Source organism: Leptidea sinapis, chromosome 27, assembly GCF_905404315.1.
Source record: "Leptidea sinapis chromosome 27, ilLepSina1.1, whole genome shotgun sequence".
Taxonomy (NCBI): Eukaryota; Metazoa; Arthropoda; class Insecta; order Lepidoptera; family Pieridae; genus Leptidea; species Leptidea sinapis.
In genome coordinates this window covers 5,180,747-5,205,404 of record NC_066291.1, presented here as the reverse complement: position 1 = coordinate 5,205,404, position 24,658 = coordinate 5,180,747, and the positions used below count along the sequence as shown (strand labels likewise).

Below are 24,658 nucleotides of genomic sequence, written 5' to 3'. Positions count from 1 at the left end.
AAATCTAATATATAAAATTCTCGTGTCACAGTGTGCGGGACCGAACTTCACCGAAACGGCTTGACCGATTCTCTTGAAATTTTGAGTGCATATTTGGTAGGTCTGAGAATCGGACAACATCTATTTTTCATCCCCCTAAATGTTAAGGGTGGTCCACACTAATTTTTTTTTAATTTTTTTGACATTTTTTTTAATTTGTTTGGTTATGAGTCAGCATTAAAAAATACATACAACTTCAAATTTTCACCCATCTACGATCAACAGTTACTTTTGTATCGCGATTTTAATATCGTCAATACAACGTTTGCTGGGTCAGCTAGTAATTTATAAAGTTTTACAGTGACTAAAGATTTATTTGAGTTTGAGTGCAAGGTAGTGTACCTGCTGCACGATCCAGGTGAAGAGGCGGTCGTAGGCGGCCTTGGCCAGTGCCAGCCGCGTGTAGTCAGCGTCCAGCGGCGAGTGCTGCTTGGTGACCAGGTCTCCGCCCGCTGCCAGCACCCGCGACCCCAGCGCCGACCGCAGGGCGCCCTCGGCCACGCCCAGTGCGGCCGCGCATGCGCTCACCGAGCCTCCCGCCACCGCGGTACCGCCCTCGGCCGCTGAGAACGTCACCTCACCCTGCGCACAAGCACACTTGCTACATCTGCCGCCAATAACCGCGTCCAGACCGACCGAGAAAGGCTCGCGAGCCAATGCTTCAGCCGGTGTGGATGTGGCTCGGGCCTCGGGGTCGAGCCGTCAGCTGTCGGTAAACAAGACGCGCTCAAAGGTGCCACAGAGTGCGCTGTGCATTCGGTGTGTACAGTGGTTTTGGTTCCCGAGCGCTATTTCTACAACTTGTGTTACAGTTAGATGGTTATCATGAACACTTATGAGGATTCGATTTGTTTAATACACTGTATGATGATAGCACAAACGTTTTTTTTCTATGAAAATAAGGGACGAGACGAGCAGGACGTTCAGCTGATGGTAATTGATACGCCATAACAATGCAGTGCCGCTCAGGATTCTTGAAAAACCCCAAAAATTCTGAGCGGTACTACAACTGCGCTCGTTACCTTGAAACATAAGATGTTAAGTCTCATTTGCCCAGTAATTTCACTAGCTACGGCGCCCTTCAGACCGAAACACAATAACGCTTCCACATAACTGCTTCACGGCAGAAATAGGCGCCGTTGTGGTACCCATAATATAGCCGGCATCCTGTGCAAAAGAGCCTCCCACGTATGTAAAATTATATACATTTTTAGCATGTCTCAAATATTGAACAAATCGATTTCCTTATTGATTGCGACGCTCATAAAGTTTTCCAATTCCCAATCATTTTGGTCTTTTCTTAAAACTTGACTGTTGCCTTCTTCTTAAATAAGCTACTACAAAAATGGCTTAAAAAATACACAACGTCCATTTTGAATGCATTGATCCGATCGGCCTCCCTCGCACCACAAACAGTCCCTTTTCATTGATCGACACATTACCGTATGTACGTTAGCAAGACTAATCTGAATCTCTGACGGTATTTAATACCATTTACCCATTATAATGTCGTTCAGGATTTTTGAACACCAAAAATTCTAAACAGCACAATGCTTTTGTCCAAACACACAACGGAAAGTCTGTGTGATCTTGTGCCAAATAATCTCTTAAAGGTATAGGTTGGAGGTCACTATATAACTTATGAAATGTGTAGCTTACCAGTAGTATAACTCCAGCGACAATGCTCCATATGTCGTCGACGACAGACTGAGCGAAACCCAGCGCACTAAAGGCGCTATTCGTTACAGAATACAGTTTAGAATCCTGTGCGGTCGGTCGCTCGCTGCCCACGATCTTGTACCGCGAGTTACAGGTGAGTCCGTATTTGTTCGTGTAGCTGTTTTTTGAACTTAAAAGCTGAAATAAAGTATTTCCTATATTAGAAAATTATTCCATAATATGGTCAATTTGACCTTTCAAAGGCGCGCTATATTTTTACTTATAAATAGCAATCGATAAGTCGTACCCCAAATTCTTGACAACTCTAACGTATTGACAAATTCTCATTTAAAAAACGCCCATTTTTGCGTACTGTTAGGTTGTTTAGTTTAAAGTGTTTAAAAATAACTTGTTACCATCGCACATTTATAAACAATTTAATATTTTATATTCATAAGTAACATTTAGTATTTTATTGTATTCATTACTTCATATTTTTACGGAACAAAATTACCGCGTTGCAAATATCACTGAACTGAACTGAATTAATGTTGAACAGATCTCTATTGCTAATTGTTAATTATTTAGCTGCTCGAAAAGATTTTTAGAGTAATAGAAATATATGCTGAAAAATCTGTATGTATGTAACGATAAGTAGTGCAGAAGACAATCCAATATATAAAATTCTCATGGCGCGGTGTTTGTAGTTAAGCTCCTTCGAAACGGCTTGACCGATTCTCATGAAATTTTGAGTGCAAATTGGGTAGGTCTGAGAATCGGACAACATCTATTTTTCATCCCCCTAAATGTTAAGGGTGGTCAACGCCAAATTTTTATTTTTTATTTTTTTGACATTTTTTTTTTAATTTGTTTTATTTTAATGAGTCAGCATTAAAAAATACATACAACTTCAAATTTTCACCCATCTACGATCAACAGTTACTTTTGTATTGCGATTTTAATATCGGCAATACAACGTTTGCTGGGTCAGCTAGTAATACATATAATAACATTCGCTAACTTGGTAGAGCTTTGTTTTTTTTTATTACGGTTGGAACATGGGCTGTCAGACCTTTCATGTCAAAACTGTAATCCTCAATGAATCGACCTAGAACTACTTTTATGCACGTCACGTGCGGTAGGTTAATTACTACGATAAGCCAATTGAGACAAAGTTGCCCATATTTCCGCCATATATATAGCGTGCGCCCGCAGTACACATGCAAGTGCATTCCAATTGTCTCTGTCTTCTGATCACATTTGACTGTATTATTTATATAAATACGTCCATTTGACAAAATATCGCACCATTTATTAGATAGCTAAAAAAAGTATGTCAGTTTTATTTTAATTGTCAGCCTTATTTATTAACCTCATTAAATTATATATACGGTTCGAAGGACCAAAACTAATTTGTAATGTAAGATATAAACTGCTATTGAGTTGTTAGATTTAAAAAAAAACAAATTCTTTAGTTATGAATTTCCCTACATCTCATGATAAAAGTAATTGTATCAATGTCGCGCAGTTCTCGTAATGAGCGGGCATGGTCACCTTAAAGTGATCCCGAGGCTCAGTTTCTGCCGTCGTTAATATTTCGTAGGGCTAATCGACCGCTCTGATGGTGAATTGTTAATACGGACGCATGCTTACCTGGTAGAATGCGTGGAAGTTTCTCTCTCCGGGCTGCAGCGCGACCACGCGGCTCTTCTCCAGCAGGTAGTTGCTGATATGGCCTCCTACCGGGTCCCCCTTGTAGTCAAAGTTGATGTCCATGTATTTGCCGAACCGCGACGAGTTATCGTTGCGATTCGTCTTTGCGTTGCCGAACGTCTCCAGAATGGAGTTCGATTGTATCAGCACGTTCTTCACTCTGCAATGATATATATAGTACTATAGTGTGAGTTTGTGAGTTCAAAGTTCACAAGAGATAGAAAGTCTGGGAGAGATATTGGGAGTTAATGCAGGAAACACGGTGAATGGAGCTTTGCACTCCTTTATGAAAAGTCAGAAGGTGTCTAATAAGGCTGGTATGGCTGTGCATGAGGAGATGTCGGTTCCAACACTCATGTACGGAAGTGAAAGTTGGGCAGAAGACACATGAAAGCAGAATAAATGCAGTCGAGATGAGAGTGTTAAGAAGTATCATAGGAGTTAAACTGAGTGACAGGATAAGAAATAGTGATAAGGAAACGTTGTGGTTTGATTGAAGATGTAGTGACAAAAATTGAGAAAGGTATGCTTAGATGGTTTGGCCGAGTCGAGAGAATGTATGAAGAACATTTGACGAAAAAAGTGCGCGTAAGGCGAGTGTGAATAAAAGTGTTGGAAGGGGTAGACCTAGGCGGACGTTTCGTGACCAAATCGTCTTGAAAAAAGGCCGGGTCAAGAGTACCCTAAACCGAAGAGCATGTATGAAGGGAGTAATGAAAGGGGACGAAGCGAAACAAGTATGTTAGGATCGTAGCAAGTGGAAAGAAGTGGTCTCTGCCGACCCCTACGGGAAAGAGGCGTGAATTTGTGTGTGTATGTATGTATGTATAGTGTGACCACAACGAGCCGTTTATTCTAGATTACCTAAGGTGCATAAAGATTATTATTAATTATTGCTTTCATTATACTGGGAAACATAAACTGAAACAAAAATTAGCAGCAGCTCTGCTAATGATCAGCTAGAAATCCCACGAGAAACGATAGTCAAAGACAAAAATTTTATATGATATATCAGCTCTAGATTGTGCCCAAAAACTTATTTTAAACGCTACTTTCTCATATTATTTGAATTAATGAACACTATAGTTGAGATTTCCAAACATCGCCATTTCATAAATATCGATTCAAACTGTTTCCTTAATCTAAAATTTCGCGAAAATATCAAAGGTGTAATAAAAATGAGCTCTATTACTAATCTGATAAGATAAAGAAATTGTACTTATTATATTAATACTCTAAACCCGTGTATACGCGATATTACTATAGATAAAGAAAATATATTAAAACCCAATACAATAGAGATATATTTATTTACCATGGTGATAATAACATAACAAACAAATTGCAACAACATTTGTTAAGCGTGATGACGCTACGTCAGTTCGTGAAGGTGCTTTGACATGGGGAAAAGAACTGATGAGAAACTTCCAGCGCATCTTTTAAATCGCACTAACTAAATTGTTTAATTCTAGTTGATAAACAACCTAACCCTTCCCTCACAATACAAACATTATAAATCTAATGTATGTTAGAAAAACATTTTTTTTATGGAATAGGAGGACAAACGACCGTACGGGTCACCTGGTGTTAAGTGATCACCGCCGCCCACATTCTCTTGCAACACCAGAGGAATCACAAGAGCGTTGCCGGCCTTTAAGGAAGGTGTACGCGCTTTTTTTGAAGGTTCCCATGTCGTGTCGTCCCGGAAACACCGCACAAGGAAGCTCATTCCACAGCTTTGTAGTACGAGGGAGAAAGCTCCTTGAAAACCGCACTGTGGAGGACCGCCACACATCTAGATGGTGGGGATGATATCCTAACTTGTGGCGTGTCGTGCTAAGGTGGAATTCGGCGCCAGGAATCAGGTTAAACAGCTCTTTGGAACACTCCTCGTGATAAATGCGGTAGAAGACACACAATGAAGCGTCTCTACGCAACGCCAAGTGATCTAGCCCTTCACAGAGCACTGAGTCCCCGACAATTCGAGCTGCTCTACGTTGCACGCGGTCAAATGGATCGAGCAGATACTGGGGTGCGCCAGACCAGAGATGACAGCAATACTCCATGTGTGGCTGGACCTGCGCTTTGTAGAGCGCTAGAATGTGGGCCGGCTTGAAGTATTGCCGTGCTCTATTGATGACGCCCAGCTTCTTCGAAGCCAATTTGGCTTTGCCCTCCAGATGGCCACGGAATTGGCAATCGCTCGAGATTTCGAGACCCAGTATTCCGATACTAGGCGAGGCTTTAAGAGAAGTGTTCTCGAAGAGCGGTGATACGACAAATGGGGTTTTTTAGTGGTAAACGCGCAAGCTTCAGTCTTCTGGGGGTTAAATTGGACAAGGTTCAATTTACCCCATTCCGCGACCTTCTCGAGAGAGGACTCGATAGAAGACACTAGTTTCTCCCGGCATTATATATGAGGATTATAATTTTGTTTAGGTTACAATCGAGGTGAATCACCTGTCGATGTATTCCCTGTGCACCTGCGTGGTGTTGGCCGCTATGTACTTCATGATGAACTTGGAAGCCTCCGTTTTGCCGGAGCCCGACTCGCCAGATATAAGCACGCAAGTGTCTCTGCCCTGCGAACAAAACAAGCTTATAAAATTACTGGTATCAATAGAAACTTAAGTACAAAATCGAAACGAAATGTGCAAGAAATCTGTGCTTTATAAAATCAGAAGATACCTTAGTACAATTCGGGACAAATTTGAAGAGATACATATTTTTATTTTTTTCTTCTTTTTATTAATTTATGAAATTGCCGTTTTTCTACTTTCGGTTGATTTTTTATTAAGCTTAGACAAGAATGATGGATACTCCGAAAATTCGATTGATTAATACGAGCTCCGACGCGGAGCTAACGTGGCAGAAACAGCTCGCAATATCAATGTTGCGTTTGAAGAGGGCACTCCTAATGAACGCACCGTGCGATTTTGCAACTTTGATTTGAAGAACGAAACACTAGGAAGACCTCCCACACAGGTATATAACAATGAATTCAAAGAAATGGTGGAAGCCAATTCGAGCCAAACTACCCAGGAATTAGCGGCATGGTTTTACGTAATTTACGTTTACGTTTCTTTTCATTATGAGCTGGTGTGAAAAGCCCACGGAACAGCTAGTTCATAATAATATAGGCATTCTTTTAATATTTAAACCTTGTTAGATAAAACCGTCTTAAAAACGCCATTCCTATTGCGAAGTATACAGTTTCGTTAAATTATACATAATATACAATATGTAAAATTACAAATGTCTATACTTGGCGGTTTGAGCCGTACATTGATATATCAGTTTCTCCAATAACATATGCCGCAACACATCAAGTCTGACATGAAACCAATTTAAGAAGTAACAACCTAACCACCAAGTACCATAAAAGTGTTTGAGCCATCGGCGACGATTGCCATCGTCCATACAACCAAGTACTCCTAACTGCAGAGTACGGTGAGCGGCGGGTGTCTCATCAACGATGGTAGCCGTGTAGAACAAAGGGCCGTAAACGCTCAAATATACGATTTTTATGACAATAGCTGCTGATAAGCCACTTTGAAGAGTTACTGGGACCCAAAAGGTGCGAAATGTTTTTCTTTTATTTTAGAACTTTGAAGTTTATTGGAACATTTTGAAAGAGTACTTTTGTTCGCAGTTTGCATTAAGTTTGGATTTCAGAAGTTAAATGTTTCCAAACGTAGGAAAATATAATAAGATGGTATTAGGTACTACAACTAACAAAAAAAAATAATAACATCACAAGTAACACTAATAAAATAAGTTACCAGTGGGAGGCTCCTTTGCACAGGATGCCAGCTAGATTATGGGTACCACAACGGCGCCTATTTCTGCCGTGAAGCAGTAATGTGACATTAATGGGCAAATGAGACTTAACATCTTACGTCTCAAGCTGAGGAGCGCAATTATAGTGCCGCTCAGAATATTTGGGTTTTTCAAGAGACCTGCGGCACTGCATTGTAATGGGCAACGCGTATCAATTACCATCAGCTGAAGGACTTGATCGTGTAGTCCCTTCTTTTCATAAAAAAACGCAAAATAGAAAAAAAGTACAATCAATCGGTAAACATTAACGAGTTCCTCCATGTTGTTTTCATAGTTTTAGATCACAATATAATGGATTCTTTCTCTAAGGAAAGAGTTCGCAGGAAGTTCCCCTAATATGTTTCCTTAAATGTTTTGGAGCACGTGACGTGTAATGGGAACATATAAATCTAAAAAGAAGGTAATAAAAATGTTTTAGTGCGGATTCCATGCGAGGTGGCTGTAGACTATATTTAACATTACATTGTTACATACGCTTGCAACGCTCCGGATATTGAAGGATTTGTGCAGCAAAGGTTTGCGCATGACGGCAACACGAATAGATTGAAAATCAAATAGAAAAATTATTGCCGCATATTTTATTTGAAAAACAACATTAGATAGTTTAGATAACAAAGATTTACTGATGAAATGTATATTTTGATTGAGAAAGAGTCGTTTAAGTTGAGAACGTTGAAGTAGAGTTTTCCCAGTTAGATATACTCATATACATTGTTTTATGTCCGAGATTCCGATCATACCAAAGAGAATTTAAACACTACGTTCATTCATACTAAATCTACTAATTGACACACTCTTAACACAAATTATCTTGCCCCAAGTTAAGCATCTATAGCCTGTGTTATGGGTTACAAGACAATGATATATTTAATACAATATACTTACTTAAACATACATAAATTCATATAAACATACATAAATACATTTAAACATCCATGACTCGGAAACAAACATCCATATTCATCATATAAATGCTTGCACCTACCGGGATTCGAACCGGGGACCTCTATACAGGTCGTCTAATTACTCGCTGATAGTCTATAAGTAACATGTGAGACATTTTTAATTAGCTATGTCAATTCTTAGCAAGATTTCTAGGATTGAAATGAAGAAAATTGCCAAGCAGAAATTTAAATGTTTTTCCGACATACGCCTATTGAAATATGTAGTTTCTCATGCGCGGTAGGTAATTTAAATTTACAATGCTCAATCTGAGTTTAATAGACATTTAGCTTCTTAAATGCTGTAAGACACTTTAATCAAAGCAAATGGCCATTATATTTTAGCACTACAGTTATTGCGACAACATTAATTACAATAGTGAGGGAATACTGTATTATAATATTGTAGACCGAAGTTATATATTCTGTTTGAAAACCTGCAGTATTTCCTTGTCGATAAGGTCCTTAGTACTTCACAAAAATAGAGGACAAGGACAAAACTGATAGGGCAGTTCGGGCTTTCCGTACTAATTTAATAAGAAAAACAATCACTATTTTACACTTATTAAACAATAAATAAATATATAACGTTAGAATATGCTTTTGATGTGTTGTAAGTCCTTGCTTGATGCCCAACATCTTGTATGTGTTCCTATAGGACAATGCAATGTTCCTTCTCTCGTCTGGTCTTGACCAGAACTGTTGTATCGTGGCTGTATCCCTCAATATTAATTTGGATTTATAAATGGTCATTCAACTATGTGACAAGGACATCGTGTTGTAAATAAAATAGAACCACTAAAGATGAAACAGTACTGTATTGTCTCATTTAAAGTATAACAGGCCTTCAAAAAGATTTGTAAATAAGTGCTTCTATTCACACAAATACTCTTAAAGTGATACTCATTAGACAGTAATTTAGAGTAAAAGTAATTAATGATACCTATTTGGCCTTCTATTACCAAAACGCTGGAGTAGCACAAGGTTCCGTATTAGGTCCCATACCATATCTATTTTATTCATTCATCGATAACTCTGTCGTACCGTGCAATCAATTAAACCCTAATACTGCCAGGTATGCCCTAATACTGCATAATAATTAATAGTCGATTAAAATAGCATCTGCACGCATTTATTGAATAAGACGGAATTGGAGCATAAGGGTGAGTTGTTCCGCTCGTGTTCTCTTGCTACACCAGAGGTATAGGAGGAGCGTTGCTAGCCTATTGAAGTGCTCTGGGGTTTTTTAGGATGGGGGTCAGGTCATATCGATTTGAGCGTACAAGGTAGTTCCTTCAGGGTTAATTTGCAAGTAAATCTTTCTGGGGATTAGCGCTGTGCTGGTGTGAATAAGGGGATCACCTGCTGCCTGAGAACCCGCTGGCAGGCGTCGGCGACGGCGTACACGTGCGGTGCCACCTCGAACATCTCCCGGCCGCGGTATTGAGCCATGTGCTGCGCCGCGTATATGTCCAGGTTCTTGTACGGATTGACAGACACGAGCACCTCGCCGATGTACGTGTAGATCTTGTTGTGTTGGAACCTGGAACAAAATTATGCAAAATGCTATCTATTACTCAATTTTGACAAATGATGATTGCCACCTGGTGGTTTAGGCGGTAAAATCTACCAGTTAAACCACCAGCTACTATAATCATTATATATTTACCAGCGGGAGGCTCTTTTGCACAGGATGCCGGCTAGATTATGGGTACCACAATAGTGAAATTACTGGGCAAATGAGACTTTACATCTTATGTCTCAAGGTGACGAGCGCAATTGTATTGCCGCTCAGAATTTTTGTGTTTTTCAAGATTCCTAAGCGACACTGCATTGTAATGGGCAGGGCGTATCAATTACCATTAACTGAACGTCCTGCTCGTCTCGTCCCTTATTTTGATAAAAAAAAAACAGTCATTCAGTTCCTTTTCTCCCTGGAGTTACTAACACCTATATACATACGGCATGTTGTTAATAAACATACTATCAACAAAAAAACAATTCAAAGCATATTATTGAGCAAAAGTATGTGGGCTTTTATATTAATGACCAGTTATTAAAATGCACATTGAAACAGCTGTAACAATGCACAAAACAACCATAAAACCGACGAATTCTTTGAAAGTTTCATCGCTATTTTCATGTATCGCGTGTCCAAATTAATTGGTCGCGGTGAACGACCTGGGACGAGCTTGTATGTGCCTAATCTATATTGCACTCTGGAGTCGTAAATCATAATCACAGCCGGCCGAAGTCAGTGCCTGCCTGCGCATAATGTTATAATAATTAATATCCTTTATATGCAGTTCCATATTATATTCCATCCTTTGTCTCCATCATATCTAAAAGAACGTTTTACCTTTACTAAATCTATCAGATCTGCCAACAACCTCATATTACACTGTCATCCACATAATACTTCATTTTACGAGAAGTCTTGCAGTAGAAGAACTGCAGTGAAGTTGTGGAATAGTTTACCACTCTATATTAAGCGTGCTCAAAACTTAAATTCTTTCAAATTAATGTTTTCCAAACACAATTTCACATCTATATCAGATGTTATGTAACTGTCAGTGCGTATAATACTATTATCAATTTGAAGTTATTGTATTTATATAACCCCTTATCCATAATAGTCTGCTAACTAAAAGCATTGCTAATTCTCACTCTGTCTTCTTCTATTGACCTTAGTCAGAATGAGAAAACACACGCCTTAGCGGCTGTTTAAAGTTAGCCGATCATTATGAATAAGGGGGATAGTATTTAGTAGCATTATTTTGTATTTATTTTTGTATAAGTATAGGTATGTAAGTTAACTTTTTTTTTCTTTTTTTTTTCATACAGTAAACATAAGAATGTATGTAATATTATTGTAATTTACTTTAACTAAGTAAAGGAATATTTACTGACGTTTTTTTCAAGATAACTGTTATTATTAATTATTGTATCCTGTATTGTGTTTTGGGATGTCTGGAAGAGATCGCTTTAAGTGATAAGACCGCCTATTGCTATGACTGTAATTAGCTTAAGATATTTTTTTATTACATAAATTTTATTTTAAAGTCTGTAATATATGCAATAAAGTGTCTATCTATCTATCTATCTAATGTTATTATTACTATATTGGATCTTATATGAATATCCGAAAGTGATTGAGTTCCCGTATCATTGAGAGCAAAATTTAAAGAAATTAACATCTTGACTGTTGCTTCTCAATATATTCTTGATAATGTAATGTATGTTCATACGCACATAAGTGAATTTGCCAGAAACTGTCATAACCATAATGTTAACACCAGGAACAGACATAAACTTATAATGCCTACTACTCGGCTAAGTCAAGATAGAACGTTTTTGTGGGGCGATGTATATGCTCCCAAACAACAAGATCCCAAAAGTATTACGTTATTCAAAATAATTGTTAAAAAACGTTTGTGTGGTGAAGATTACTATAACATAAATGACTTTCTTAATGATACCTCAGGCTATTAAATAAAAGTTTAATTGTACAATATTACTTTGTAAACATATTTTTTTGATGAAAAAATAAAAGCCCGCCGAGTTTGTTGCGCCCATTCTTCTCAGGTCTGAGACATTCGCATATGCGAGATGTCACATCCTATTTAGGATAAAAAATATTTGAATTTGAATCATCATGGGGTTCTTTATGTTCGTTATGTTAACCAAAAATTTGCGAGAGTAGCGATGGCTGGTACATGCGTTATGCGTGTGAAAGAGGGCTACTTGTAGTGTCTGGTCGATCATGTCATCGAGAATAATGCTTTTTTTGTTAGTTTACTTGTTGATAAAATGATCGAATCGTGTTTTATATAATAATAAATATATTCTATGTTATTTATTTACAGTGTAGGTGAACCAAGGTCACCGACATAGCACAAATGAAAGCGAAACTGAAGTGGCTGGGGGCAGGGCACATTGTTCGACGGACTTGGTTCGGTTGCCGGTGGGGCAGTAGGCTCGAATTGCGATCACGTACCGGAAGACGCATTGTTGGTAGACCCCACCGAAGATAGACCAACTATCTAGTCAAATCGCCGGAATACGTTGGATGAGGTTAGCGCAGGACCTATCGTCGTGGAGATCTTTGGGGGAGACCTTTGTCCAGCAGTGGACGTCTTCCGCCTGATGATGATGGTGATGGTGGTTTACATATCTACTGTATTCGTAACCCTTTTGCGTTTTTTTTATGATAAATATAAAAATCCAAATCTTGTTTGTTGAAACTTTTCAGTATTTTTTCGCATCCCTTTGCACGGATTGAACCACTATTATGGTCCATACTGAAGCTTCTTCTCAATAAAACTCAAATTATTAAGTGTTGATAAATGGCAAAATGTATGATGACATTCATATGTGTATTTTTATCTGCGCGATTATATCATTTTTTATTTGAATTGAAGGTTGAATGTCTGAGACAAAAACTTTTTAAATGCTTTTGAGTTATATACAGGCAAATGACCCACCTGGTTTTCCGCGGGGTCAGCCGCCTGTGCCCCGTAACAGAGACAGTATAAACTGAGATATAACACACCACACAACTACCTAAGCCGTAGCGGAGTACAATCACATTCACATTAAAATGCGCCAGTCATCCTAAGACTTGTCTCGTTATAATCTAATATATAAAATTATCATGTCGCGGTGTTTGTAGTTAAACTCCTTCGAAACGGCTTGACCGATTATCATAAAATTTTGAGCGCATATTGGGTCTGAGAATTGGACAACATCTATCTTTCATCCCCCTAAATGTTAAGAATGATCCACGTCAAATTTAATTTTTTTGACATTTTTTTTAAATTTGATTATGAGTCAGCATTAAAAATACATACAACTTCAAATTTTCACGCATCTACGATGAACAGTTACTTTTGTATCGCTACACAAAAAAGTACAAGCTAAAAGAATAACTTTTCTGAGAGAAGTACCAAAAAAATGCGTCACGCCATGCCAAAAAACTTGTTTAACTTCAAAGAAAAGTGGTAGTTCAAAAAGGCTCGGCAGTGTTAACTATAACCAACAGCAAGCATTAGCAACCTACAAATAAGACTTGTTGAATAAGGATATGTGTAACAGGATTAAGTAAGTGTTCATAGCTCGAAATGCTATACTTTCACCACAAAACTTGTCTAAAAACACCATGTTTGCGTGTTTTCTGCTTACTCTTCGCCTTAAGAAATACTTCATCTTCATGACGCGTGCGTTTTTGTTTACATTTAAGATATTATTACGTGTTCTTAGGCGATAAGTGTTTTAACGAGGTTTTCAGTTGATAAATACTAATATTTTCTTATTGCAAGTCTTTAAGGGCTTGTTATATGTAACAGATATGACAGATTTTTGGTTCTAATATTTTCAATAAAAAAAGTGCAGATGTTTTGTTTAGTTTTTTCTTTATCGTATAAGCCGAACTTCGGTCGAATGCCGAAGTTCTATTCAAGCCGCCGTAGTTCGGTTAAATCGAATGTAAATCGAAGCTCGGCCCATCCCTAACAGTCCTGTTACGTACCTATTGCCTTGGCTTCCTCAACACGCATCTACCGTTTCCTACAAGAAAGACAGCGAACAAAAACCAGTTATAGCCAAGCCGCCCGTCTTTTCCACTCGCCTCGCAACACAGGATTGTTCTATTTCGTTTCATAGCCTTATTTCGCCATCGTTCGTTATGTGTGGACCCGGCCTTAGACAAGTACCTTTATTTACCTTGGATCGTTAAATCTACTGTCTTCAATAACATTAGGTTTTTTTTTATTATTTTGTTGCATTACTTTACATTATAATAGGTTTAATTTAAATAGTCTATTAAATGATGAAGCTGCACATTGCTTTTAATTTATTATGTAAGACGAGTATCAAATTCGTGTGTGTTGGTCCCACTGGATCAAGATCAGCGCTGGTTGCGGCAGTATCAGCATCATGCGGAGTCAATCTGAAGTACGACCATTGCCGGACAAACACTTTACCTACGTACAATAATAATTACTACTGTATTTCGTTTGTTTATGATTGCTCTATATTATTATGAAGAAAATCTTGTGTTTCTTGCATTTATTTCCTCTCTATTTCCATTGATTCAAAACTCAACTTTTGTGATGTGGTGTTAAATGAATTCAAACAACGTGGCGGCTGAGGATTGAACCGAGGGCTCCGTGATGAGAGTCAACGATTCAACCCAATGCGAAACCTAACGTCAAATCTCATTTCTTTTGAACATAATATGTATTGCAATAGTAATGAACCGTAAGTATGATACGCTGCCACTACTTGCTTTAGTGCAAGCGAAAATTTAAATTTAGCCAAATTATTATTGCAGATGTCGCCGAATGTGATCTCCAGAAGCGAAAGGACTCGCTGTCGGCATGGGATGCGTCACGCGACTCTTCGCTTGACCCAAATACCGATTAAATCCCTCCGAACAGTTATAACAAACACTGGGGCCAATTAAAACGATATCTACATATGCCGTCCTGCAGAGAGCTATCGCAACGCTTTTGTGAACCCTTTGGTGTTGATTATGTTTTACCAGTGAGAGCGTTCTTTGCACAGGATGCCGGATAGATTATGAGTTCCACAACGGCGCCTATTTCTGCCGTGAAGCATTATTGTGTTTTCCGGTCTGAAGGGCGCCGTAGCTAGTGAAATTACTGGGCAGATGAGACTTAACATGTTATGTCTCAAGGTGATGAGAATCATGGATCATTCAGCATCATTCAAGAATCCTGCACTTCATTTTAATGGGCAAGGCGTTTTAATTACCATCAGCTCATGTCGTCCCTTATTGTCATAAAAAAAAGGATTCCATGAGCCATATCGATGAAACTGCAAGAGCCTGTAGAGCTTACAATACTTAACAATCTTTTTATGTTCGAACGTTGACTTCGTCCTCCAAAATAATACACAGTATTACTCATAATCTTATGTATATATAAAACTTGTATTAATCTGGTTGTAGCGTGGTCAGCGGTTACGTCAGCGCGGCGCCCGCGCGCTCTTTGTAGTTCAAGATCAGCCGGTCAGCAACTCAACCCCGAGCCACGAGCGGCGACGACGACTAGCACAGCTCGTCGAGGCTAATGCCGTCATCGGGACTCTCACACGATAAATCACATGCGTAATAACATTTTCGGGTATGGTATGATATAGGGGCTCGTATTTCCGTAAACCACATAGTTGGGTCCATTTTACGTGCAATGTTGGGAAGTCGAACCAACTCAGCTCCTTCCAGACGTTCAGAACCTTGGATTTTTGTAGACTTTTTGGAGCAACCTGGTATTTGCTAAGGTTTTTGCCCGTAAGTTGGCCACTCCTGCACCTGCACAGTCAACGATTACGGGAGTGGTCGTTTCATCATCAGCCAGTCGTCCTCTGCACTTAGGGTTGTCTGTTACGCCGATTGTGAAAAGGTTCTTATTTAGCAACATGATGGGGTTTTTAAGACTTATCTTCCGCGCACTCTCTACTAAAAGGTCAGCAAAACAATTGTGTTTTTAAGAGACCAAGGGCAACTGTGATTAATAACCATTAGATGACTCGGGAGCTCGTGTGCCAATCAATTGAATACCTAAGTCAATCGACGATTGAACTCATTTCTTAGATGAAGATATTACAAACAGCGTTACGCATAGCAAATTGATGCACTACCGAAGATCTTACTGCTCATACTTTTTTTTAATGGAATAGAAAGACAAATGAGCGTACGGGTCACCTGTTGTTAAGTGATCACCGCCGCTCACAATCTTTTGCAACACCAGAGGAATCACAGGAGCGTTGCCGGCCTTTAAGGAAGGTGTACGCGCTTTTTTTGAAGGTACCCATGTCGTATCGTCCCGGAAACACCGCACAAGGAAGCTCATTCCACAGCTTTGTAGTACGTGGAAGAAAGCTCCTTGAAAACCGCACTGTGGAGGACCGCCACACATCCAGATGGTGAGGATGATATCCTAACTTGTATCCATACTGCGCTGTTATTATTAATTTGTGGTGATAGGATCGATTGGTGTTTTATTTTAACTGTTGCCTCTCAATATATTTCTGATAAAGTTATGTACATAAGTGATTTTTCTAGAAACTGTCATGTAATGTTAACACAAGGAACAAACATAAACTTATTATACCTACACTCGGCTACGTCGAGTTAGTAACTCTTTTGTGGAGCAATGTATACACTTTTACAAGATCCCAGAAAATGTTGAAAACGAAATTTAAAAAAAAAAATACGTTTTTGCGGTTAAAAAATAACTGGCTTTCTTAATTATAACACAGATTGGAAAAGAAGCGACCGCCACCTAACTGGCTGTGAAATAATAAATTTTATGGCGTGATATTTCTGAAATTGTACTGAAATTTTAGAAAAAATCCCGCTGAGTGTCTGGTATCTGTCTGACTTTCAATAAGTGATATCACATCCTATTTTGAATAAATATATTTGAATTGGAATTGTAAATCAGAAGTGAAGAGATGAACAAGACGTTTCCCTGATAATCGGAGCTCTTCTTCTCCACTACAAGGCAGTGCCGCTCGTCACCACGCAAGGCTTTAAGTCTTAGTAGAGCAGTAATTTCACTGGGTCATTAACCAGGGTCCTGTGTACTTAAGGAGTGTCCCAGTAGTAGGAAACTAATAGATATACACTTGACACATCTCAATAATTGACGTCCTTAATAAACCACTAAACTCACAATAACACTTAAAAATTGTTTGAAACAAAACTGCCTACGCGTCTATTAGGCAGAGTTTTAGTTGAGTTGTGTTTCGACCGCGCTTTGAATACAACGCCACGCAATGATAAAGTGTTGAGTGAACTGTCCAATATCCTGATTTAAACAGGATGGAGTGTCGTATTACAGGTAAGTTTTATTTTTAAAAAAGTGTGGAACTAACTTGATGTTTTTAATTATTTTACTAAATAAGTACATTTCAATTGCTAAAACAAAATATTCTTGCATCGTGTTCGCATAATGAGCGTATACAATAAGACTATGACCATTACTACCACGAAATAAGGTGCTAATTTGAATGAATGTTTTAATGTTATCTGTATATTAATGTATACGTCGGACCGCTCGGACATTTTTGACGACCTTTTAACTGGCGATTGGGATTTTAATTGTTAGTACGTCAGTGATCTGCATCTAACAAGTGATGCTTCTATATATCTATACGACTGCAGTGTGCCACACCGAGCTGATGATATTATCGAATACTAATTACAGCCAAACGAAGCGCCGGCCACAGATAACACCATCATTAGCTTTTTATTCGTTTATTTATTGGTTTACGATGACGTAACAACACCTTCGCGATAAACACGATAACATATCAATGTCGAATGATTATAGATCTACCTATAGGAATGTTTCGACTGAACTTTAAACGTTCAACCCGAGTTTTTGTAACTGCATAGCAACAATTTGCATTTGTATCGTCTCCAGCTCGCTGAGAAATTTAAGCAGAATCTTTCCAACGGAAAGATTATTGGCTTTTATTTCTGTAATAGTTAAAGGGTGATCATGATAGAAAACTTCGAATATAACTTAGGTATAACAAACTCTTGTCACTTTCCTCAAACAAAAGAAATTTCCACCACCGATTTTTTTTCACTTCACGTTAAGTCATCACCGCCGCCCACATTCTCTTGCAACTTGTAGTATTATTGCTTCTAGGTAGAAAACAGGTGATGAAAAAGTAATAACTGCGTTGCGGGTGGATAGCTTAGGTGTACAGGATGTAGAGTTTTATAAAGGGACCTATATTAACCGACCTTAGTGACTTTAAAAAAATAAAAGTTAGTTATTTTTGTTATGTTATGTTTGTTACGCTTTCAGGCCCTTACGACTTGTCATGTCAGGTCATATGAACAGAAAAGGATACAATTTATTCCGAAATTATTAAGAGTTCCTGAGGGCTATACCTACAAATTTTTTTTTATATTGACACACTTTTACACAAGTTATCTTGCCCCAAACTAGGATATATTTGAAACAATATGCTAACTTGAACATACATGTATACATCTATGACTCGGAAACAAACATCCATATTCATCATATAAATGATTGCACCTACCGGGTTTCGAACCCGGGACCTCTAGCTAGCGGATCGGGAAATACAAAGCTAATGAAAACCGTCCCATTAAAGCCTGCTTTGAGTCAGAACACACGACAAAGATTATACTTCGAAATAGAAATAAGATTTAAAACGACGCAATAAAAATCTTTTCAGATCAAACACCACTACAACAAGCAAGGTTTCAAAAACTCAGAGATGTACTGAAATGCCGGACTGCAAACGGGGAAGACAGCCTGCGAATCAAGTATATCAAAGGCATGCCTAAAATTGTCAGCTCTCTTCCAAAAAACGACATTTTGTAACTAATCGCAATAAAAAAGATAAAACCACTACATACCAAGTCCTAAACAATTATGATGGCTTAATAACTAATAAAAAATCACTGAAATGTCTATATGCTAACGCACGGAGAATAGTTAAACCCGGAAAGCTTGACGAGCTAGTAGTCAGGGTCACTAACCATTCGACTATATGGATCGTCAAGTGAACGTCAATCGAACACCAATCTTTTATCTATTGAGTATCTATTCTCAAAGACACACTATTTCTCCTATAAAAAATTGCTTATAATTAGTATAATAATGAAGTCGTAGACACGCAATTGTCATCAAGACTCACGAGCCATTGTTGCAGACGTCGGTGATGCAATTAGACTTTATAAACACTGGCAGGACAATGCCAATAGATGATTCAGAGGACATTCGAGTGTGTACCGACTAGTGTGACTAACGTGCTGATCTAAGAGTACTCAACAATGATATAATCATGCTGCCAATACGAACATAATCCAGGTCTATTACCTAACTTTTTAGTGCTATATTTCACTGGGATACCACAGAGGCGTAACCAGTCGCCGCTACCAACAAAATGTATACAGCTTTATAGAGACGGTGTCTGTATGGTGACTAGTTCGGTTTTTTTTATGAATATAAGGGACGAGACGAGCAGGACGTTCAGCTGATGGTAATTGATCCGCCCCGCCCATTACAATGCAGTGACGCTCAGGATTCTTGAAAAACCCAAAAATTCGTAGCGGCACTACAATTGCGCTCGTCACCTTGAGACATAAGATGTTAAGTCTCATTTGTCCAGTAATTTCACTAGCTACGGCGCCCTTCAAACCGAAACACAGTAATGTTTGTACACTGCTTCACGGCAGAAATAGGCGCCGTTGTGGTACCCATAATCTATCCGGCATCCTGTCAGTTCTACAAACTAAAAACAATAAAAAAATCACTAAACATAAATGTAAGATAGTAGGAAACTCAAAAGATAATACTATGTTAAGAGTTGAAATGAATTATTTACATTTGGAACGACCTCGAAGAAAGTAAGTTAAGGTGACGCGTTGCAGAATGCCTTCATTCGGCGGATTATTTAACTTTAACTAAGTTATATCATCTGAGGAACGACTATGAATAGCTTTCCAATAGAATAGTTCATTTGTCTTTTATCATCAGATTATCACCGCCATATTTCATGACAAGATAATAGATAAAGTAATTAGGTGTGACTGTTACAATCTTTCCAACTGTCTAAACATATTATGTGTTTGATGTTTATATGAACTGACCATAAAATTGTTTTTTAAAACAAAAACCCCTCGAATATTTATAAAAAAACGCAGAGACTACAGTGTGATATTTAAAAAAAAATATAAATAATACGCTTACTAATACCACAGCTAATACTAATTTTAAAATTTACATTATACATAGGATACAACACAAAAACCATTAAAATAATAATTATTTTAGTTAAATTATCGAAATCAAAATCAAGCGCACTCGAAAAAATTAAAAGAAATTGTCGTGTCGGCAGCGCTTTGATGGAAGGTCATTGCCTTATTGCAGCCGTACGGCTCACAAGGCCCCGCCCCGCAATGCGATATTGTTTAAAATGTTTAAGCTTTTTGCATTGCATTATAATCTATATGAATGCTATTGTAACTTTTGTACTTCATCCTGACTTGCACTAAATAACTTATAAAGTTTTACAGTGAATAAAGATTTTTTGACTTTGACTTTGACTTATATATAAAAATGCATTGCTGTTCGTTAGTCTCGCTAAAACTCGAGAACGGCTGGACCGGTTTGGCTAATTTTGGTCTTGAATTATTTGTGGAAGTCCAGAGAAGGTTTAAAAGGTGAATAAGTAGAAAAATGCTGCTAAATTAAATAAAAACAACAAATTTGTTTTTCCTTTGATGTGTCCATACATAATTTCTATGAGAGAATTTATTGACGCACGGTTTGACAGTTCTGCTGTGAAACAATTTCATTACGACAGCAGGGTGCATATTTTACGAAGTAATTTTTTATGTTATGATATATTATTGACAAATTCATATAAAAACATTATTGTATTTATTATATACAGAACAACGTCTGTCGGGTCAGCTAGTATGAAATACAAAATTCATAAATCAAGTTAATAATTAAACCATAGATTACGTTCTTTTTACAATGTCAAACAAGTCCGTAATATCCGATAAGTATGCAGATGATGAGTACTAATACTATTAAAAATTAAAATAAATTAGTTAACTTTATATCTTTTTTTATAAATTATTGTCGGATTACGACCTAGGAGCGACCTTTAGTTGTTTTTATGTAGCAGCTGTTTTATACGTCTTAATAAATATTTAAGAACTTCAATACGCTGGATATAAACTACGTCAGTATAGCTGCCTAGATCTTCTCGTGGGCACTTTAAAAAGGAAAATAAAGCACTTTGTTCCTCGCCCAATGAACGTACCTAATTTGTGAAGTAGTTTGTTAATACGCTGGCCACTATAACCGCGTTTTGTCGGCTTTTGTGTATCTACGAACCTGTAATAACATATTCCTTGGCGAATTAAAGAATCAGTTTGAATTTTTTCGAAAAAAAAAAGTTATCGAAACCCCGATTTACTTGCACACACATAGAGACCGAAAGGCTTGTTTATTATAAACTAGCTGACCCGGCAAACGTTGTTTTGCCATATAAATTGTATTGATCTTTTGCTTGCTAGTTGATAAGAGATGGCGCTAGTTGTATTCATTAGTAACAATCACACTTCTTTTATATTTTGTATAAATCACACTATAGTTTTATAAATAATAGCCTATTTGTTATTCTAGTATGTAAGCTATATTATTGTAAAGTTTCATCAAAATCTATTCAGTAGATTTTGTGTTAAAGAAGTTCAAACATACATCCAGACATACATACTTTCACATTTATAATATTATAGGAGTAGGATAAATAAAAAAATGTTAAACTTTACAAAACTATATAAGAAGTAACTCGCAATATTTAACCGACTTCAAAAAAGGAGGAGGTTCTCAATTCGTCGGTATGTTTTTTTTTTTGTTTGTTACCTCAAAACTTTCGACTGGGTGAACGTCCAAGGTGTCATCCAAGATAGGTTTGTAACTACATACATAGTTTTGGTGAGATGTGCTTGAGTCGTGAGGAGGTAAGAGGCGAGAGCGGGTCGCGGCGGAAGGACACCGATTCCAAAAATAACAATAATCGTAACTACAATTAGATTAATTACTTAGATTGTATAAAAATACGTAATTATTTTTATACTTTTAAGTGCATATTATTTCTATTGTTTTGGAATAGTGTTTTTGAAGTCGGTTGTTTTTTTGCTAAATTTTTTTTTATTAAAATATTTTTACTACGTACAGTAAACCGTTAAACCGTTTTATAAGCTATATTATAATACGTTTACGATTTTATTATATACGTTTATAGTCATTGTTCATGTAATCATCAAAGTAATTTCGTGATTTTGAGATAAAAATTTAATTTATGTTTTATGAGCCCGGTATTACGGTAATACTTTGTGGGCAGGATGCATGTTAATGCATCTTCGAAGTATTTGAAAAGAGCATAGATTAAAATTTTGTTCGAGCCCTTTTACGTGCATTATTTAATATATGATTGGAACTTAATACAACTTGTATTATATTTAAACCATAAAGTTAGTATACTAGCGTAAGAGACAAACATTCTTCTTTTTACGGCTAGTTTTACAGATGTGTTAGTGCGTTAGTGAAGTGTATTTTGATTATGGTCAATCCCTACAAACATAATCTAATACAGAACACGACACCATTATATTTTAAATTAATATCCGTTAAAACACAGAACACTAAAGATAAAAACACTAAAATAAAAACGCGGTCCAATTTGACCGGAGACTAATGGACACTAAATTGTTTCAAAACGGTTTCATGGTTCATCTATTCCATCTCTTTCTCACACCTTGGTTTTTATGTAAAGATATTTATTTCACTTTCACACAGGAATCGTCTATTACGGTAGTATGTTTATGTTTCAAAACCAACTTGAATAATGTCAGCTGTATAATCTTAAAAGCAATATGATAATGTGTGTCATATATGTCAAGTAATAACTGTTGTTGTCATCAGCATATTAAACGAATGGTACAGTGAGGTCTCAACGGCGTTACAGAACTCTAAACAAAAACATCAATGTTATTACAAGTCATAGGTCGCACACACACGCGCGCGCGATACACCGCCGCGGTCACCTGCTTCGTGTGTGTGCTCAAGATAACGACAAACGACTACTAAAGGCCTACCGCAGTCAGTATACTAAGCGAGTCAGAAATTAAGATAAGAAATAAATTCAACGTCCATATAAGTATATCGATTACTCAAACAATCGTGCTGGTAATGATATTCCATGGAATATTGTTTTAAGCGAGCTCAGGGTACATTTAGGGATTTTACAGCACCACCAAAATATATTCGTACTCAGTTATAAATATACTTTTTTTAACTTTAAAAATATCTTTAAAAATAATATAAAAAAGGAGACTATATCTTTTTTTTATGGAATAGGAGGTCAAACGAGCGTACGGGTCACCTGTTGTTAAGTGATCACCGCCGCCCACAATCTCTTGCAATACCAGAGGAATCACAGGAGCGTTGCCGGCCTTTAAGGAAGGTGTACGCGCTTTTTTTGAAGGTACCCATGTCGTATCGTCCCGGAAACACCGCAGGAGAAAGTTCATTCCACAGCTTTGTTGTACGTGGAAGAAAGCTCCTTGAAAACCGCACTGTGGAGGACCGCCACACATCCAGATGGTGAGGATGATATCCTAACTTATCATTTGAAGCAGTGACAGACCGTGAGGATCACGTACTAACCACTGGACAGGCTTTTCTATATGTTTGACAAAAAATTTTTGGTACCTATTTGAAGCGCAACTCGCGTGTTCCAGTGGTATATGGTAGAGATCAGTGGGATAACGCAAATTTTATTTTGGCATATATTAAAAACTATTTTGTCGAATTAAAACTAAATATTTTTGAGATTAATATTAATTTAAACGTTTTTTTTTTTGTAATTTTGCATACATTTTTTATGGAAGAAGAGGACGCATGTCGACGATTACGTGTCACCACTCACACGTGATGTTAAGTGATCACACTCTCTACGCAAGCTAGGGGAATCACATAATAGCGAGTTTAAAGCGCGCTTCGTGTGTGTTGAGCCTGAGTTATTTATTTGGAAGTTGTTGAGCGTGCTCCTCATACCAAGCGGTCGGTAGAAAGCGTGTCGCGGGATATAGTGTCGCACGCGTAGCCAAAACAGAACCGGCTTCGAGGACGACCATTGTTTAGGACAAGAATTCCGCAGACCAATTGTTGTGGACGCACCGAGGACGATGACAACACTAATGACATCATCTCATTAGTAATACGAGTCACCTGTGTTTGTCTAAGAAGAGCGGCTGACATTAAATGTTTTTTATTTAAGTATGATAGTTTGTTTATAATAACACGTTTGTAACTTTATAATTATGAAAATTCGTTTAACTTATTCATTTTACCGATAGTAGTTAGTAGTTTATCGTTTGTATTAATCTTTACTTCCAGACTTCTAACACACTTGTTGTTGTGCTATATATCAGCTTTGTTATAGACAGTCTTTTTAAGGGTAAATGTATACACTTTTATAATAAAGTCGCAGCCACTGTTCAGGCATTATCTATAAATAAATTTACATGTTTTATTAAAAAATAGCTTTGTCGTAAATCATACTACTCCACAGCTGAATATCTAAGTGATCCGACAGAGTGGGACTAAATTATGATTATTTTATAGCAATGAAAGTACCTACAATATTATATAATATTTAATTAAAAAGAGCGCAAAAAAAGAATTCTGGGAGAGTTTCTTGCGCTGAGAGAGAAAACTCTCAGAGCGCCATTTGTTTCTGAAGCGGTAGTAGTGTCTAGCATACCTATTAGAAATACAATTCAAAAAAAATCTAAAGGAATCACTTTTGTGAAAATAAATGCCTTCTATGCCTTTTTTAACATCTTTGTATTAACCAGAAAATTATAATATTTACTT

General features: G+C 37.4%; 1 protein-coding gene across 1 annotated transcript in view; it reads right to left on the bottom strand.

Moving 5' to 3' along the window:
• Nucleotides 1-351: 351 nt before the first annotated feature.
• The window catches only part of LOC126972910 (unconventional myosin ID-like), a 43,703-nt gene continuing 19,396 nt past the window's right edge, over nucleotides 352-24,658 (bottom strand). The window contains exons 2-6 of the mRNA XM_050820013.1: nucleotides 9,555-9,735; nucleotides 5,872-5,993; nucleotides 3,352-3,571; nucleotides 1,699-1,896; nucleotides 352-621 (exon numbers count right to left, since the gene is read on the bottom strand). Coding sequence (XP_050675970.1) covers nucleotides 352-621; nucleotides 1,699-1,896; nucleotides 3,352-3,571; nucleotides 5,872-5,993; nucleotides 9,555-9,735 — 991 coding nt within the window. The remainder of the gene's footprint in view (nucleotides 622-1,698; nucleotides 1,897-3,351; nucleotides 3,572-5,871; nucleotides 5,994-9,554; nucleotides 9,736-24,658) is intronic.